The sequence below is a fragment of the Pituophis catenifer genome, unplaced genomic scaffold (assembly GCF_029215685.1).
Source record: "Pituophis catenifer annectens isolate HBS135680 unplaced genomic scaffold, rPitCat1.0.hap2 SCAF_7, whole genome shotgun sequence".
Classification (NCBI taxonomy): domain Eukaryota; kingdom Metazoa; phylum Chordata; class Lepidosauria; order Squamata; family Colubridae; genus Pituophis; species Pituophis catenifer.
In genome coordinates, this window is record NW_027256887.1 from 22,842,350 (window position 1) to 22,861,443 (window position 19,094).

The window sequence follows — 19,094 nt, forward strand, 5'->3', positions numbered from 1 at the left end:
TTCAAGGCGGATGGCAAGACACCCTCACTCAAGGAAGCGTTGATAATCCCCTGGAGCCAGCCTCGTGTAACCTCCCGGGAAGCCAGCACCAACGAGGAAGGACACGGGTCCATTAAACCTGTGGTCGCATTCAGCCGCCTGAGTATCCTGTCCACGTCCTCGGGAGCAACAGGATCGAACTCCTCCCAAATGACAGTCTCAAGACTGGCACCCATCATCCCGTCTGTACCTACCCAGTCAGAGACTAAGCCTTCCCGAATCTGAGTGATTTTATCATGCAGATACTGAACAAAATCCTCAGCACGACCCTGCAAGGGATCCTCCCACGCTCCCAGATGGAGGAGGGAGTGGGTCACCCTAAACAGGGCGGCCGGGCGATTATCTGCCGATGCGATAAGAGCGGAAAAATAGTTACATTTTGCCGCTTTTATCGCCACTAGGTAAGTCTTAATATGAGATCTTACCAGTGTTCGGTCGGGTTCGGAGCGACTAGATCTCCAACTGCTCTCTAGGCGTCTTTTCTGGCGCTTCATCTCCCTCAGCTCCTCGGAGAACCAAGGAGCCAGGTAGACTCGGCGACAGGTCAGAGGCCGCACAGGCACAACTCGGTCCAAAGCGTCATCAGCCGCCCTATCCCAGGCGGCCACCAGCTCCTCAGCCGAGCCATGAGTCAGAGCCTCAGGAAATGGCCCAAGCTCCATCTGGAACCTATCAGGATCCATCAGGCGCCTGGGGCGGAACCATCTGGTGTGTTCCGCCTCCCTGCGGCGGGGTGTGGCGGTTAGAAAGTCAAGCCTAAGAAGGGAATGATCCGACCATGACAAGGGCTCTGTCACTTACTCCCCTATCTCAAGATCATTCATCCACTGTCCAGAGACAAAAATCAAGTCCAGAGTGTGTCCTCCCGTGTGAGTGGGTCCATGAATTGTTTACCTTGTAGTTTGTGAAAATGGTGTTTATATCAAAAAGTTTATTTGTTTTTAAACAGTGTAATTTTATATAAGATAAAGCACAAGAGTCCTGCTTGGCAAAGTGTTAATGATGTCACAATTTCATTACTTAACAATAAATGACTTCATTGGAGGGAGAGAGAAAAAATCTCTCACTGTCTGTAAGAAATCTTTATCTAAGCAACATACTTGCAGACAGACCCTTCAGCATTTTTCTCCAGAATTTTTGAGATGGGTTTTTGGTATGTCGCTGGAAATATCATTCAGTCCTGATGTGCTGATGATTTTTGTTGTTTTTGACTTGTTGACTCTGAAACTGCTTAACAGATGTCAGCATGAACTTATTTGGGGCTGCTGCTACTGAAAGAAAAAGGGTAAAACCATTGTGCTTTCTATACCTTGGCATCTGCCTTGGGCTTCACCTGCAGAGTTCACACGCTGACAGCTTTTGGATTGCCAATATTAACATATCATTTCAAGTTGGGAATCGGACTGTATGGGAGATTGCAGAAAATGGAGTGTTTGCCAAAGCCTCGCCCTTGAAGAAGGTGTCCGGCATCGTAATAGCTGCAGAGGAGCCCCATCAAAATGCTTGTAGTTCTGTAACAAATTTTAAATCAGGAAATGCAGGATGCTGGATAGCACTTATCATAAGAGGGCATTGTTCATTTACAAAAAAAATAAGTGTGGCTGAAGAAAAGGGAGCAATTGGTGTGATCATCTATAATTATCCTGGTACGGGTAACAATGTGTTTCCCATGCTTAACTTTGGGAAGGAAGGCCCTGTGGCTGTTATGATTGGCAATCTGAAAGGCACGGACCTTCTGCATCTAATTCAGAATGGCATCCAAGTGATGGCAACCATTGATGTTGGAAAGCACTGTAACCCATGGTTAACCCGTTATATGGGCACCATTTTTATTCTTTCCTCTGTAGCTGTGGCATATTGCACCTTTTATTGTGCTGGAAAGCTACGGAGAACAAGGAATTTGATACAGAGATGCCAGCAGGAGCTTGATATTACTAAAGCCATCAATCGTCTTGAGCTTCGTACATTGAAAGGCGATGACAAAGAAGTTGGATCAAATGGAGACAACTGTGCAGTGTGTTTAGAAATGTACAAGCCTAAAGATATAGCCCGTATTTTACGTTGTGGGCATCTTTTCCACAAAATCTGTGTGGATCCTTGGCTTTTAAAGCACCAAACGTGTCCTGTGTGTAAATGGAACATGCTTGGAAATGTGGAAAGGATTACAGCTACAGTAGAACCATTCGGTATTCAGCTATCGAATGAAGCATCTTCTGCTATCAATTCTCCTAATGAAGCCATCTGTCCAGAAGTACCTGCAGGAATTCATAAAGGCTCAAAAGCTCAATCTGGGGACAAATGATTATTTTCGATCTTGATCATCTTGTTAAAGATTGAGCTTAAGGTGTGTGAAATAAAACATTACCTTTGATTCTGTTTAGCTTGTTTGCTTTATGACAATATTAAGAACATCCAATGTGATTTTGGAAATTGGAGTTTGATATTTTCAGTTTTGGATTTTGAAGAACTCCAGCTACAATTGTTAAATTCCTAACAATTTAGAATGGCTTTTATATTGTTTTAGGATGATAATTTACAGGTACTCCTTCACTTACAACCACAATTGAGCCCAAAATTTCCATTGTTAAGCAATTACCATTTTTGCTTCAGTTGTTAATCAAATCCCTACAGTTGTTATGTGAAACATGTAATCTTTAAACGGATCTGGCATTGACTTTGTTGGAAACCGGCTGGAAAGGTTACATATGGTGATCACAAGACCCTGGGACAGTGCAACTGTCATAAATATATGTCAGTTGACAAGTGCCTGAATTTTGATCATGTGACCATGAGGATGCTACAACAGTCGTAAGTGTTAAAACTGGTCATAAGTCACATTTTTCATTGCTGTTGTAACTTTAAACAGTCACTAAACAAATGGTTGTAAATTGAGGATTACAATAGTCATTTTTGGAATTCCATCTAAAACAGATGGTGAAAATGAGAAAAATTAACTACTGTTTTTTATTTATTTTTATTTATTTATTTTATTTATTAATTTATTTTAATTTATGTTAATGTTTTGCTAATTTAAAAATGTATTTAAATATATATATATTTATTTTGAATAAAATGTAATTACTATATTCAAGAAAATATATAGTCTATTGGTTGCCTTTATTCTTATACACATGTTAGCCCAAGAGGCTTGCATTCAGTAGCAATTTTAAAAGTTAGATCTCCATATGCAATTATGCATTGTTTAAGAACAGGAACCATGTACTTTATGGTGGTTGTTCAATTTCCTACTACAAATATCCAATTTCTTTGTTGAGAGTGAGAAGGCAGGATGTTGCTGACCTGAAAATATACTAAATCACCAGTATAATGTAAATGTTATCTGTATGACAACTGTGATGGAAATTTCACCCAATAAGACCAATAGCTGAAGAGAAACCAATATTTTTTTTACTTTACTTTACAAAGGAAGCATGTTCTAATGAGTCACTGGTCTCTTACATACACAAAGAAACAAAAGAGCAAGAACTAAGGTTATATAGATCTTATATAGGGGAATGCTCAAAGGCAAATTGGCACTATCTAATCCTATTAGAAGCTAGAAATTGCAATGGAGACAGAAACAAAATGACACCAAAGAGACAGCTATATCAACTAAAAGTAGAGAAGACACCCTAACTCCCTCTTTTGAAAATGCAGAATTTCTACAGTACTTTGATATTCAAGGGTACCAAATTGCCATTGTTCAAATAAACTGACCCTGTGTACTTTGGGGGGAAAGAGTGTTGATACCAATACAGATAATCATCATCCTGCCTTGAGCAAGTAGTTCAGAAACCTCAACCATGAGAATGATATTTATTAGGCATAGCTGCTTCTGGAATGTTGTTTTCATTAAAAGATAATTATCAACTCTGAGCTCAGAATCTACATGGCATTTTGCTTATATAGTTATATTTCAAAGCTTCCTCTTCTGCCATGCTAAATGACAATGGAATAGAATTTTTTTAGGGATACATTTGTATAGTACTGGACATAATACATTGAAGCACTAATTGAGCTTCTGACAGTTTGATGGCAAAAAAAAGGGGGGGGAGACTAAAGAATAATGAAGGTACAGTCCTCCTTAATAGACTTACACAAATTAGAACATACCTGTGATTGGATGAAGCAACCAGGCATTTCATTGGATATAACATACCACATGCCTTATGAAGTCAGTGAGACCAGTGTGACTGTGACGTAATGGGACAAGACTTCAAACATAATGGGGATTTGAAAGAAAGGCCTATGAAGAAATTTCTAGGTCTGTGAAGCCACAGAGGGTCTCAAAGCAGATTCAAAGAGCTTCATGTCTAAGCTGTCCTTCAAAAATGCTACTAAATGTTCATATACCTTTTTACAACTCAAACAAAGATAAGAAGTTCCTGACCACTGAAAAGGAAATAAAAAGCTGCTGAAAACTAAACTGGATAGTTAAGAACTGTTTTAACAGTATTCTGGCACTCTGAAGTTCATGATCTTTTGGAAAGCAGCCCGACAAATTATCTTGTCTTGAGTTTACTGGTGGTGTTATAATTTGAGAGCTAGGTTTCTCACTTAGTTTAACTAATAGAGGAAAACACAGGTCACCATTTCTGTTCAATGGCAGAGGCACCCGAAATATACTAAGGTATTTTGTTAACTTTTCCCTTTGCTAACTTCTCTCAACTGGATATCATGACCAGTACAATCTGACAGCCAATGTTTGGATATATGTCTAAGCAAAACATTTAACATCAAAATAAACACATGCAGAGTGCCGGTGTGTCAAAACCTCTATGTAACACTAACCTTGACTTAAAACTCAAATGCAAGTAACCTGTTTGTTAACTATCCCAAAGGTGCTTTTTCAGGAAGCCTAGGGATGAGAAGTGAAATGTCTTCATGCAAAACCAAGAAAGTCCAATTGCCATTTGAAAAAGCACATTTGGGATAACCATGACCTGGATGACTGAGAATCTCCACATAAACATTTAGCTATTTGCTAACTACAACAAAGATTGTAAATATACTTTTATCAAGAACAACACAAAGTCACAAATTTGAAAATCAACATTTAAAATAGTTTGGATAATATTTGTGAGACAATTGGGGAGAAGTAGTGGGTCTACACTGCCTACCCTTGTGAGACAGAATATACTCTGCCATAACTTTGTTGTATATTTAGAAGATTGGTATGCTGCCACCATTCATTTTTCTATGTAATAAAGTAGACAAGTTTGATAATCCTAAAAATTGATTAATTTTGAAGGGGCCGTCAGAATCCATGTCAACCTTGCTACCTCTGCTGTGATTTGACAGTTAATCATTTTTTTTTCTGCGTGTTTAGAGATAAAAAAGTACATTTCCTGATTTTTTTTCCCTGTTTAAAAAGTAAGCAATAATGTACATGTTGCAGGTTCATGGGTAATGTGAGGCTTGGAGAAGAACAAGACATAACTATTTTATAAATGTTGTCCAGAGTAGTAGTGTGAAAAATAGGATGCAAGGGTAGGTCGTCCTCAATTTATGACTGGTTACTTAGCAACCGTTTGAAGTTCTAAGGTACTTAGAGGGTACTTGCAACACAGATTCAAAGTTCTGATGGTTTCTTCTTCCATGGTCATGTGAACAAGCTTCAGGCGCTCAGCAGCCAGGATGCATTTATGGCCATTTGCAGTGTCCAATAGTCATGTGATTGTATTTTATGACAGTTTTGCCGAAAACAAGCATTTACTTCAAATTTTCAGAAAAAACATGCCCATAACAAGCCCTTGGTCTGCTTAACCACCATAACATTCACTTAACAATTGTGGTGGTTTGCTCAATGACTGCTGCAAAAAAGATGGTAAAATCAGGGTGGTCACATGACAGACTTGCTTTATGACCATCATGAGTTACATCCATGATGGGCAGGTTCCATTACAATCATAACTTGAGGACCATTTGTAGTCCATTGTAAAAGAGCTTGAGAAAGGACCAAAATCCCCATACTGCAGGTGGAGATCCAAACTCCCACATCAGATCTCAAGGCTTCCTGGAAAGCCAAAATTTAATCCTTTGTAGAAGTGTTCCTTTCTCATGCTATGATTTCTTGTGTTTGCGATAAATTTATTTATCTATCCAAGCCTTGTCCTTGAAATATATGCAAGGTTCATAAGGGTGGGTGTACATTTCTCCAGGTTAGGCAAAATGATTATTACCATCTTCTACAGTATTCCCAGAAGTGGGTATCTAAAAGTACCAGGTCTTGTTTAAGATAGAATAATTTGTTCTGTTACTTATTACTAAAAGCATATTAGATTCAACAGCCTAAACATATAATCCTTATTCCTTAATTATGTTTATAGGGAGTATCTTTAGAAAACTCTGGCCTTTGTTTTCCACCAATGTCTTGAAGAAGAACCATGCTTACCTAATAGGATATCCTAGAACCGTGATGGCGAACCTATGGCACATGTGCCACAGGTGGCACACAGAGCCATATCGGTGGGCACGCGAGCTCAGCTCTGGTGCACACATTTTCAGGCCTTCTGGGCCACCTGGAAGTAGGAAATCAGGCTGCTTCCTGCCTCTGGAGGGCTTGGGGGGTGGAGAAGGCCCATTTTTTACTCTCCCCAGGCTCTAGAGCCTCTCTAGAAGTCTGGGGAGGGCAAAAACGGCCTTTCCCCCGCCCCCCCAGAGGCCCTTTGGTGGGACTGGAAGTCGGCAAATGGGAGCCTGAGGAGAGCAAAAGAACGGGCCTACCGAGCCCACTGTGCCATCACATGCCAAAAGCGGGGGGAGCGTGGAGTGGGGTCGCACATGCATGCAGGGGGCTGGGGCACGGGGCGCATTAGAATTATGGGTGTGGACACACACACACAAATGCCCCCCCCCCGCACGACCCCCGTTTTTGGCACGTGATGGCAAAAAGGTTAGCCATCACTGTCCTAGAAGGACTATTAAAGTACCTTTCAAGAAACTAATTTGAATGCATGGAATGACCTGGCTAGGTATCTTCCCAATGATACTTAAATTTATGTTTAGACTCAGTCATAGAAAAATCATTCAGGGATGTAAATTCAGAAAGGTTTTGGTTCAGATATGTAATTGCTTTAGAAAAATGGTGAAGTACATGAGAAGAATAATTCGGATCAATTGCAAGTTGTAGTTACATAGTTATCTGAAACATGATGATTAAAAAAATTGCTCAGCATAAGTAAAAATCAATAGCTGTTGAATGACAAGATTTTTCTTGTTTTAGTGCTCTGGAAATAGTTTGTTACTGCCTGCTTCCAGGATGTTTTTAGCTGATATGAAATATAAAATAGAATAGAATAGAATTCTTAATTGACCAAGTGAGATTGGACACACAAAGAATTGTCTTGGTGCATACGCTTTCGGAGTACATAAAAGAAAAGATACGTTCGTCAAGAATCATAAGGTACAACACTTAATGATAGTCATAGGGAAACAGTCAATATAAATCTTAAGGATACCAGCAACAAGGTTACAGTCATACAGTCATAAGTGGGAGGAGATGGGTGATAGGAACAATGAGAAGATTAATAGTAATGCAGACTTAGTAACTAGTTTGACAGTGTTGAGGGAATTATTTGTTTATATCCAGATGGTTCCTTATCTAACCAGTAAAATTGCTCCACAGCACAATAGTCTTTAAAAATCTGTTTGCCTCTTCTCCTTACCTATCTTTATTCTAATGTTTTTCTTCTTTTGATCAAAAGGTTTTCCTCAGGAGTGACCGAGTTGCTAGGATGGTCCACAGTGGTGGATGCTCAGCAAATGATTTCAGAGATGTTTTTAAGAAGAACATAGAAAAAAGAGTCCGGAGCTTGCCTGAGATAGATGGATTAAGCAAAGAGACTGTGCTAAGTTCTTGGATAGCCAAATATGATGCCATTTACAGGGGAGAAGAGGATCTGTACAAACAGTCCAACAGGATGGCTTTAAGTGCTGTATCTGAACTCATCTTAAGCAAAGAACAACTATATGAGATGTTCCAGCAGATTCTAGGAGTAAAGAAATTGGAGCATCAATTGATCTATAATGCCTGTCAAGTAAGTAATGCATCTCAGTTCACCCTTATCCATGGAATGTTTCATTCATTTCGTCTTATTAGATGTCCAGTTCACAAGATCTTTTTCTCTTCTTGTTATATCTACCTGGAAGATGTTTACTTCTCTTGTAGAATTTGCATTGGGAGAGCTTTGGACAGCAGAACTGAAAACTAATAAATACTCAAGGGCAATGAAGTTTACCCTTCCTTGAATGTCAATCATTTTTTTTTTTTTTTTTTTGGTAACGATTAGTCCCCTATTCCTTGTTTGCCCATATGCTGGGCTTTTGGAGGAGGTACAAGCAGCTGTAATTTCCTGCCCAATTCTAGTTGTGCAGAAGGAAGACAGGTTTTCTTTTCTTTTCTTCACAAAGGGGAAAGAAAGCTGAATATTTCCTTCACATAGAAACCTAGCACAAAAGAAATACCCCATTTTTTTTCCTTTTTCCCTATCATCTTTTCCCCCTGTGGTTTTTCTCCTCTCAATATGGCTTGGGCTAGAAGTACGCACACATAAAAGAAACTATAGAATTCAATACAGTACTATTGTGAGTAGCTGTAGCTCATTATAAACACGCCTGTTTACTGCTCTTGAAATTTTAATTCTTCAGCAATGGCCGTTAATTGTGGATCAGTCATTATAAACACGCCTGTTTACTGCTCTTGAAATTTTAATTCTTCAGCAATGGCCGTTAATTGTGGATCAGTCATATTGGATGACTTTATACTTATTTGTAGGTGATATTACTGTGCCTCTTGCATTGTTTGGTCTTCTAATATTATTTCATAGCAATATTTTTTCTTTCTGTTTCTTGAGTGTGCTCATATAAATACATTTATCAAAGACATATGAATGCATCTATTGTTTAAGGTAATACTTTGTGCATTTGAAGGAGAGATTTCTGGCCCTCAGACGTTTATTACACTCAATTTATTCATTCATCTATCCATCCCCAAGGGTTGCAAATAGTTTGTTGGTAATAGAAGGAATGTGTGTGTGGTTTATTCCATTGTGTTTATTATTGGAGAATATTATGTAAAAATAAGAAAACATTGAGAATTGATATTATATGACGAATGGTATGTATTTTATCTTTTGGCTTGAATAACATTGTCCTTGAAAATTGCAAATGAGAGTTTCTGCTTCAAGGCCATCATTTAAACAAAACCTTAAAATTAATCAAGAACAGATCTGGTATATTTTCAGGGACAATCTTTTTTCCCCATTAGCTGAGGTTTTCTTTTTCCCATTTTTGGTGTGTAGAAGTATAATGCAGCATTCATTCCTGGTAAATGTTTTATAGCAAATAAACCTGTAGTAATTTATCTATTATTGCTGGGGAGGTACTGACAACACCTTCTTGAGACATATTTAGCCTAGCTACATGTATTTCTCTCATATGTCCTTCATTAAACCTGAAGGCAAATATTTTATAAACATCCACACCCTTAAAGATGTCTAGCATCCTACTGTTTCAAAATGCCCCTTGATAATCACTGCCCCTTGCTCAGCTATCTTATACTTACATTGTAATATTGATAATTCTGTAATATAATAAAGAAAAAAATCAGCTATCTGCAACAGTCTTAATTGTTAAATGTCAGTTACAGGACATTCATTTATAAAAGAATCACTGGTAAAAGACAACATACTTGAGTATCTGTTAGAAAGTTTGCAATTATAAGGAAAAAAAGAGGAACGTTAATAGCTGCACCACTCCAATAACCTATACAGGTAGTCCTTGACTTACGACCATTCATTTAGTGACCGTTCAATGTTGGAAAAAAATGACTTATGACCAGTTTTCATGTTCGACTATTGCAGCATCCCCATAGTCACGGGATCAAAATTCAGGTGCTTGGCAACTGGCATGTATTTATGACAGTTGCACTGTCCCAGGGTTATGTGATCTCCATTTGTAACTTTTCCAGCTGGCTTCTGACAAGCAATTGTGGTCGTAAATTGAGGACCACCTGTAGTGCAAAAATGTAGATTTTTCTGCCTAAACAAATTATTCCCATTATGAAAACAAGGCAGATGCAAAGAAAATAAATATAAGCTGATGACTCAAGGATTCTAATTATTTGGGGAAAATGATGCTACAATTATTTTAAAAACATTTGGTTGAAAGCTGTCCAGGTTCATCAGTCCCCAAACTTTATATGACTCATTTCTGCAAAGGAGTAGTGTGTTTACTTACCTGCCTCCTACCTGCCTTTACTTTGACTGTATAAATCTGTGGGTTCCTCCAAGGCAATCTGCTTGCATATGTGCTTGGCTAGCTAAAACCAAATATTGACTTATCAGATGCCCATGCACAATATGAAATTTGCCAAGTGTCAAAAAGGAATGAAGGCACATGCTGCTTCTGTCTGTAACTGAGTATCATGCAATTCCATCTTGTGCTTTCTGAAATAACTGCTTTGCTCTTTTTGAGCAATAGCTTTTTCACCAAAAGTGTGAACATAACTTCTGTGCATGCTGTTAAGTGCATATAGTCTGAACAGATTTTTAAAAACATTCTAAAAATGGGAGTTCCCTATGTAGCAGTATTAGGAGAAATTCTCTATAAAATCACAATTTATTAATGCTTCTTAGGAGACTGGTAAATAAAAGGTCATTTTTTAATAAGAATGCTACTGCTTTTTAGAGATTTCATTTCCTCCTCTTCTTCTTTAAAAAAAACTTTTTACAACCTATTCACATGTTTTTAGTGCAATTATTTAGCTTAAATCTGAAGTCAGCTTTTTTGTGTGTGTGTGTGTGTGTGTGTGTATTATGCCCATATTCTGATCAAGCAGAGCTTGCAATTTGGGAATAAATTGTTTTGTATTGATGATACCTACTGGTACATATTGCTATGGGAATATCTGATGAAAAAAATTCTACAGTTCCCAAAGACAAATTGTAGAATAGGGTTTTCATGAAAGGAATTAGACTGTCTAGATCAATTTTTGTTTGGTGAAAATTTAATTTTCTTTTTCTATCTGCTGAAGACTCATAGGGTAAAAAAGCAAAGCTATTTATTTCTGACAAAATAAAGCACCTAAATTATAAGAATGGCTGTTCTTTGATATTTCACAAACCAGTGTGGCATTAGAACATCCTTCAGTGGTGTGATTCATATTAGGTTCCCAGAAATGCTTATAGTCATTGGTTACTGAGGGATGTTCCATATTTTTCATTGTTAGATCCATACCTATTACTCCATTTATATTTATGCATGTCTTTTTTAAGTAGAATGTTTACAAATGAATGTGCAAACCTTGTTTTCAAGAGGAGGAATATTAGTTCAATTTTGCAATTATGAACATTATTAGTGTCTGTATGTATATATTTGCAAATACTTGAAAAACTGAGGTTTCAAATGAGGATCCCTCACAGGTGGCGTTAGGTGTCTTTAAACCATGGCTTTTATCTCTAGCATAATGTTTCTGAACCTTGCCAATTTTAAGATGTATGGATTTCAACTCACAGAATGCCCTACCCAGTGTGTTGGCTGGGGAATTCTGGGAGTTGAAGTCCACACATTTTAAAGTTGGCAAGGGTTGGAAACACTGCTCTAGTCCTTAGATTTCTCTGTGGTCATACCACTGAAAATTGACAGTGCTGTATTATTTTCCACTTTTTTTAAAAAAAAAAGGAATAATGAAAACAAATTAAAATCTAGTGGCCTTGTGCCTCCAAGGATCATCACTGTGTGACCTCACCTTATTATTTTGGAACCCTTGGAGGCTGAAAAAAAATTATCACTATTTGCATAGATTTTCCTCTTGCTCCTAGCCTGGCTTTAATAAAGATTACAGTTTACACAATTGAAGGAAATACTCAATTAAAACTATCTATTTAAAGGGGGGGGGGGGTGTCCCAAAAGACATATCCTATTTTTGATTAAAAATTTGTATAAATCATAGATCTTGGTTTGGGTTGATAGGCAAATACTGAGTATTCCCAGTCTTTTTTATTTTAAATTGACACTGAATGAGAAATACAGGACATTTATATCAGGTTCAAGAAATTATGTGATAGCTTCAAGAAGCCACTGCAAGAAAGGTAAATGAAATTAGAATTAAGTAAAATCATCCTGCCTTATATGCTATCCTTACCTTACTTGTGGAGTAGACATATGTATTCCAAATTTGATTTTTAAAAAATATATAAAAAGCCAAAGTGTATTGAACAGGCGCCCTTCCTAATTATAGGAGATGTGTGGCATTGTCATAAACACATAACATCTTCACACTCTGGGCACAATGACCATGTTGTTAGTGATCAAGGCAACAGATTGGAGAGATTCTTCTGAAGTATTAGTGACTGAGGTAATAGATTCCTTAAAGAGGTATCTGGCAGAAAAATATAATTTATTCCAACTGGCATCCCAGTGCTTCATTTTTAACCAATAGTAGCCATATATACTATGTGAATCTCTTGGAATCTAATACCTTGGCTCAGGAAGAAAAACATAGTATTAACACCATCACAACCAACATTATTTCCAGTTATGTTAGAAAAATGTTGAAAGAGAAGCATGAAAGGCAGGGTGGAAACTATTAGTTGGCATCCGGAATCTTGCTTTAAAAAATAAGTAGATGAATGCATTCAGGAGAAATAATAAAAGCTCAGTCCACCTTAGCTGCAAACGAGTTGTGAGATTTTTTTTGTTGTTGTTCCATCACAGTATATGAATTACCAACTCCTCTTTTTTAAAACAATTAATACACATATTCTAAAGAATGACTTCCACTCTAGTTTCATTTGCTTTAATTCAGGAAGGTAAATCTAGACATAATGAGTATCAGTGACATCATTTCTAAGTAAGAAAATGGTTCCGCCTTCCTAATCGTTAGCTGTCCAGCCTGGTCAAAGAAAGGAAGGTTTACTTGAAATCAATATTGGAAGAAACTGAATTCTGAGTTGGCAGAAGTAAACTCCATTTTTTTTCTCTTTCATGCTCTTTTTTACCTTATGCCTGGGAGAGACATAGCAACCAGGCACTAAGAATCTGATTTCCTTGACTTCTCAACCTTTTCTTTTCATGGTTTCTGATCAATATATAACAGGAGCAAAATGTTTTTGTTTGAATCCGGGGACAATGACCTAGGAACATTGATCTCTAATTATTCCATTCAACATTCAACACAATGGGTTCTTTTATTTACCCTTTAAAGATGACTTTCATACAGAAAAGGTACGCATTGTCTTACATTCATTTTTAGTTCCTATGCCAGTTCTATTTTTAAAGAATAGTTTTCATTACTTAAAACATTGTGAATACTTTCTTTTGGAGACAGAAGATGCAAACATATCCTTTATTAAATCAAACATGAACTTCCCAGTCCAACAGATCCCCATGTGAAAGCTTTGTTAAGGTCAATGTGTGCAAACATTAAAATTGCAGATTGCAAACATTAAAACTGCAGATTGTTGCAACTACCTCTGTTGAGAACAATTGGTCACAATAGAGCTTCCATATGGAGAAGCCTGCTCTCACTGTGCTATTGAAAACCTGCATAGCAAGGCAGTTGTCAATCACCAAAGACAAGCAGCTTGCTGTAATTTGCCAGTCTTCACAATTTAAGATGTATTGTCATCTTGATTTTGTATATAACTCAGCTTTGGTTGATTTCTTCATTAGTTTTAAGATGAACTGATGAATTGTAGTTTTAGAATTGTTTAGTACACATTGGTTACTCATTAACTCTCTAACCAGCAGTGGTGGGTTTCAAAAATTTTTTACTATCGGTTTTGTATGTGTGGCTTTGTGGGCGTGGCATGGCTTGGTGGGCATGACAGGGGAAGGATACTGTAAAATCTCCATTCCCACCCCACTCCAGGGGAAGGATACTGTAAAATCTCCATTCCCTCCCCAATCCAGGGGAAGGTTACTGCAAAATCCCCATTTTCTCCCGATCAGCTGGGACTCCGGAGGCAGATAATCGATGGGGGTGGGACCAGACAGAGGTGGTATTTACCGGTTTTCTGAACTACTCAAAATTTCTGCTACCGGTTCTCCAGAACTGGTCAGAACCTGCTGAAACCCACTTCTGCTAACCAGTTATGAATGAGCACAATTTATCATTTACATTTATTAGTTTAGGCATAAGTTGGATCTATAAAATATTACATATGTGTTGATGGAAGTAATAAAATACTATCTTAATTTCATACTGCAGATATTTTCACACTCCTTGCAGTATACTGTTCCAAAAACCTCTCCTTGAATCCTGTAAACTCTAACATTCAACTTTGCATTGTGTTTGCCTACTTTGCCTTGAAAAGTAAATTGAAGAGTCCATTACAGCTTTAACTTTTATGTTGGGGAAAAAGGGGAGGCTTTCTGCATAATGAAGTGTACTGCAGAAGAAACTAATTTGCTCATTCTCATTTTGAGCAGAGATTATTCACCCTGTTTTCCATTATTTTGGATTTTTAGCAGATTAAACTGTATTAGTTTCATTGCTATGGTTGGTTTAATTAAATTTGTACAGCCAGGCACCCTACCAGTGGCAAGAGTGCAATAGACCAGGCTAATGTAATGTTTGTCACAATTGTACTTTGGGGGGCTGTTCACCTACTTACACGCTTCAGTCATGGAAATGGATTTAAACAATCTATGGCCAATGTGTAAAGATAAAAGAGCTGCTTCAGAATATTAACATTCCCCAGTGGAATTCTTAGGGAATAAATGTTGGGTTGTCTTTTTTGCTGTGCTTCCCTCTCAGGATTGGTTGGTTTGAGATGTAATGCTAAACCATTCAGCATAGCTTCCCCATATTCTTCCCTCCTATCCAGGAATCTGCATAAAACATAGAAATTTTGTTTTCATTTTTAGTTAATTGTAATTAATTCAAATAATCCTTACAACCTCAAAATATAATCGATAAAGTTGCCTCATTATAATGAATTATGGTTAAAATTTACCGTTTAGACAGCTGCTAATCTAGAAGTTTTTGATCTCTTTTTAATGTACCAGAGAGAATCCTGTAAATTTGTGAATATGCTGAATCTCATTATGCTGAATTTTACTGTGTAAAACTATGAACTGTTTTACATGAATTTGAACATACTGTAACAACTGTCTGATTAGTTTATTCCAAGTTTTATGTAAAAGTCTTACCTTTCCATATTATTTTAATAGTAAAATTATGCTGATATCATGCTGAGTAGTCTAAAGGACACTGCTGAAATTCATGTTAAAATGAAATCTGGAAGGGCAAGAATATCTGTGTTTAACTTAATCTCATGATGGGATTGGCTAGATTACTACTTTAGTAATGACAGTGACTAATATTGTAGTTCCACATATAAAATTACCATACAGATCAAAATGAAGAGCAGTCACAATATTGATACTAAAATAAGGTCAGATGCAGTGGTGGGTTGCCCCCGGTTCAGACTGGTTTGCAAGAACCGGTAGTAAAACCAGCGGGAGGCTCCACCCACTGATCACGACATCATCAAGGAGCTTCTGCGCATGTGCAGAAGAGCGTGCGCATGCTCGGCCCCATTACAAACCGGCAGTATTTATTTATTTATTTGTTTGTTTGTTTGTTTGTTTGTTTGTTTCCATTTCTATACCGCCCTTCTCCAAATAGGACTCAGGGCGGTGAACAGCCAAAGTAAAAAACAGAATATACAAAATTTAAAAACAGTTTAAAATAATTAAATATTTTGGCCGTAAATTAAAACAACCCAATTTAAAATCAATTTAAAATTTAACTCAAGCCAGCCCAGCTAGTTGAAATAAATAGGTTTTCAGGGCCTGACGAAAAATCCGGAGGTCTGTTATTGTACGTATCTCTGGGGGGAGGTTGTAAAGGTAAGTACAACCCACCCCTGGTCAGATGGTATTATCCCCATTTGCCTGACCAATTTTAATAATAAAGAGGTATTTGAGGCAAAGCTTGATCTTTCCTCTAGTTTCCAATCTAATCTCTTAATTCTTTTCACAGACTAATAAAAGGATGGGACAGTGTCAATTTCTCTGAATTATTTTTAAAGTTTGCACAGACCTATGTGAGATTCTGTGGCTTGTTGAAATTTTATATTCTATTTTTGTGTTACAAAAATTACTGATGCAGTGTTTTAAAACCTTTTTATTCCCACAGACAAAAAAAAGCAACGGAATATGTGTATTCATAGTTTGTTTGCAGTATTTTTGGAATTATTCTTAAAACCATATGAAAGGCAATGAACGGAAATGATATTATGAAGTTGTAGGAAAGTAGACTGAAATGAATTGAGAAAAAAGAGACAGTGGATGTAGAATGTAGGGGGGAAATATCTGATTTTTTAGCAGATATTTAGAAAATATGGTTTTCTAAATATGATTTAGCACTCCAGGAAAACTGTGCTATTTCCCAAAATTACATGATCCTAATGGAGAGATCAACCCAATCTTATCCATTGGTCTGAGAAGACATAACTACAGGTACTTTCTGCCTTTTATCAGAAAGAATACTCAGGACATTGTTGCCCTAAGACCATAGATATAGGAGATAGAAGTTTTAGAGAACGTCAGCCCCATCCTTCAGTTTAAAAAAAAAAAAGAGCTTTCAAGCCCTATTAAGCAAGTTCAAGTTCAGTTGGATCAAACCGCATTAAATGCCTGTTTATAGCTTATAATTATGTTCTGACCTTGAAGAACAGGTCTTTCTACTCCTTATTTTTCCCTTTTCACTGAAGCAGTTTTGCATGTCTTTGTTTTGATTCATGTATCTAACCACCACACCTATATTTATTTATTTTTTTCACTGGAAAACAATTGCCTAAAAGGTGTTATGAGAAAAACCATGAATAAAGTTTGCAGCAAAGGTTAGGACTTCGTATGTTAGTGTTTTAATAACTAAATGATGACCAAGGGTCATTTTTATCTGCTAAAGAACGCAGAGGACAAGGCCAAAGATGCCTCTTGCCAGTTATTTGGAACAATTTGTCAAGTGACATTTTTTTAAATAAACAGTTCTAAGGGAACACTGTCGTCCAGTGTACCTTTTCCCTATCTCGTATAGTCCATGATATCTTTAGATTACACCTCCATTATTCCTGCCTATGGATCATAGTGGGTTGATGTGATGGTATAAAAGTTCTAGAGATTAAATTATTTTTTTGTCTCAGTGGAATATAAATTTGATATATGATGGGTGATTGTATAACTGTTTTAAAGAAATAAATAATTCATTGGTGGTTTTAGGTCGTCTGCCTAATCTCTAAGGTTTTTTTTTATGAGCAGTCATTCTTTATTTTGTTACCCTGTGGTAAGCTGGGCGGCCAATAAATTTGATAAATAAATATTTTTTAAAATTTATAATTCCATTAATGGGTTTATTTTGGTTGTAAAGTAGCATAATAGAAGTAACATAACAATTATTCCAAAGCAGAAATAGAAGAAACAAAATATGCTAACAAAATAAAAATATTAGCACAAAATTGCCAAAAAAAACTAAACAAGTAGTCCTTGATTTATGACTGTCTGTTTAGTAACCAAAGTTACAACAGCACTGAAGAAAGTGTCATATTACCGGACCTTGTATTTACAACCATCACAGCAGCTGTACAGTCTCATGATCAAAATTTGGGAGCTTAGCATCTGGCATGCATTTATGATGGTTGCAATGTCATTTTTGACTTTCCCAGCCAACTTCCAACTAACAAAGACAATAGAGAAAGCCAGATTCGCTTAATAATCATGTGATTCACTTAACAACTGCAGCAATTGTAGAATTTGTAGGGATGTTTTTAATGCAGGATAAAAATTTCCATATTTTATACCCTTTTTCATTAAAGTCTGTTTTGTATAGCCATAGATCATGTAATAAGATTACAAGATTTAAACAAAAAAAAAAATCCAGAATGATATTATCTTGTTATTATTTTCTGTCAGTTGTTTTATTTATCAAAATGTCAGATAAGTTGCATTTGTTTAGTATTTCATTTTTAATATTGTGAATATTTCCCATCCCCTTTTTTTCCTGTAATTTTCATGCAAGCTGGACAATGCTGATGAACAAGCTGCCCAGATCAGACGAGAGCTTGATGGGCGCCTCCAAATGGCTGATCAAATGGCAAAAGTAAGTTTGAATTTCTTGTTTTGAAGAGTAGAAATTTTCCTAAATAGGTTTGAAGCTGATTATTTAGGAAAAAGTTCCATGCAGCCAGTGGAACAAACTATATGGATTTATAACAGCATTTTCTTGCATTTGTCCTTCTCATCTCGTCTTTTCAGTTCACTTGGATATACCTTATTTTCTGATGGATGACTACTAGTGGCTATGGGTCTTGTTAATGGCTTGTTTCTGTAATTGGTAAACTGAGCTTATCATAAATTGTTTGACAATCTCTGCTTTTAGGTTTGCCAATCAAAAGACATGGCGTTCAAGGAGAAAAGAGGAACAGAGTGAGGGCAAAACAGGTCAAAAGCCAAGCTTCAAGTTCTTCTATAGTCAGCTAAATAAATAGTTTAGTTGTCTATTGAAAAGGCCACCACTGCTAGGTATAATTTGGAAGTGACTGTTTTAATTGACATCATACGCTAAGTCTCATGGATACATAATTGCAGAAAGAAAACAGCCATATTGGCACAGTGGTTAGAATGCAGTATTGCAGGCTAACTCTACTCACTACAAGGAGTTCTATCCTGACCGGCTCAAGGTTGACTTAGCCTTCCATCCTTCCAAGGTCAGTAAAACGAGAACCCAGATTGTTAGAGGCAATATGCTGACTCTGTAAACTGCTTAGAGAGGGCTGTTACTAAGTCTAAGTGCTACTGTTAAAAGAAAAGAGATATAAGCTCTGCACAGTCTGAAGAGTTCCAGAGAATACATAGAACTAGCCCTACTTTGGGTAATGGAGACACCTAAGATATCTTTGGGGATTAAGATAGGCCATTGGTATTATATGTGTCAGTAGGATATTTTTAATGAATAGTTCTATATATGATGATACAACATCAGGTAATCCAGAAATATGCTAACCTATTTGATTTTAAATATTGCATGAACTGAACTGAACTGAACT

General features: G+C 36.9%; 2 protein-coding genes across 6 annotated transcripts in view; both read left to right on the plus strand.

Moving 5' to 3' along the window:
* The window catches only part of CADPS2 (calcium dependent secretion activator 2), a 369,911-nt gene that overhangs the window by 112,867 nt on the left and 237,950 nt on the right, over positions 1–19,094 (plus strand). For all 5 annotated transcript variants that reach the window (XM_070947809.1, XM_070947812.1, XM_070947808.1 and 2 more), the window contains exons 3-4: positions 7,746–8,078; positions 18,068–18,148. In XM_070947809.1, the coding sequence (XP_070803910.1) occupies positions 7,746–8,078; positions 18,068–18,148 (414 nt within the window). The remainder of the gene's footprint in view (positions 1–7,745; positions 8,079–18,067; positions 18,149–19,094) is intronic.
* Positions 1,286–2,341, plus strand: RNF148 (ring finger protein 148). Its single transcript, XM_070947742.1, has one exon. It carries the CDS (start codon positions 1,286–1,288, stop codon positions 2,339–2,341), a length of 1,056 nt encoding a protein of 351 aa, XP_070803843.1.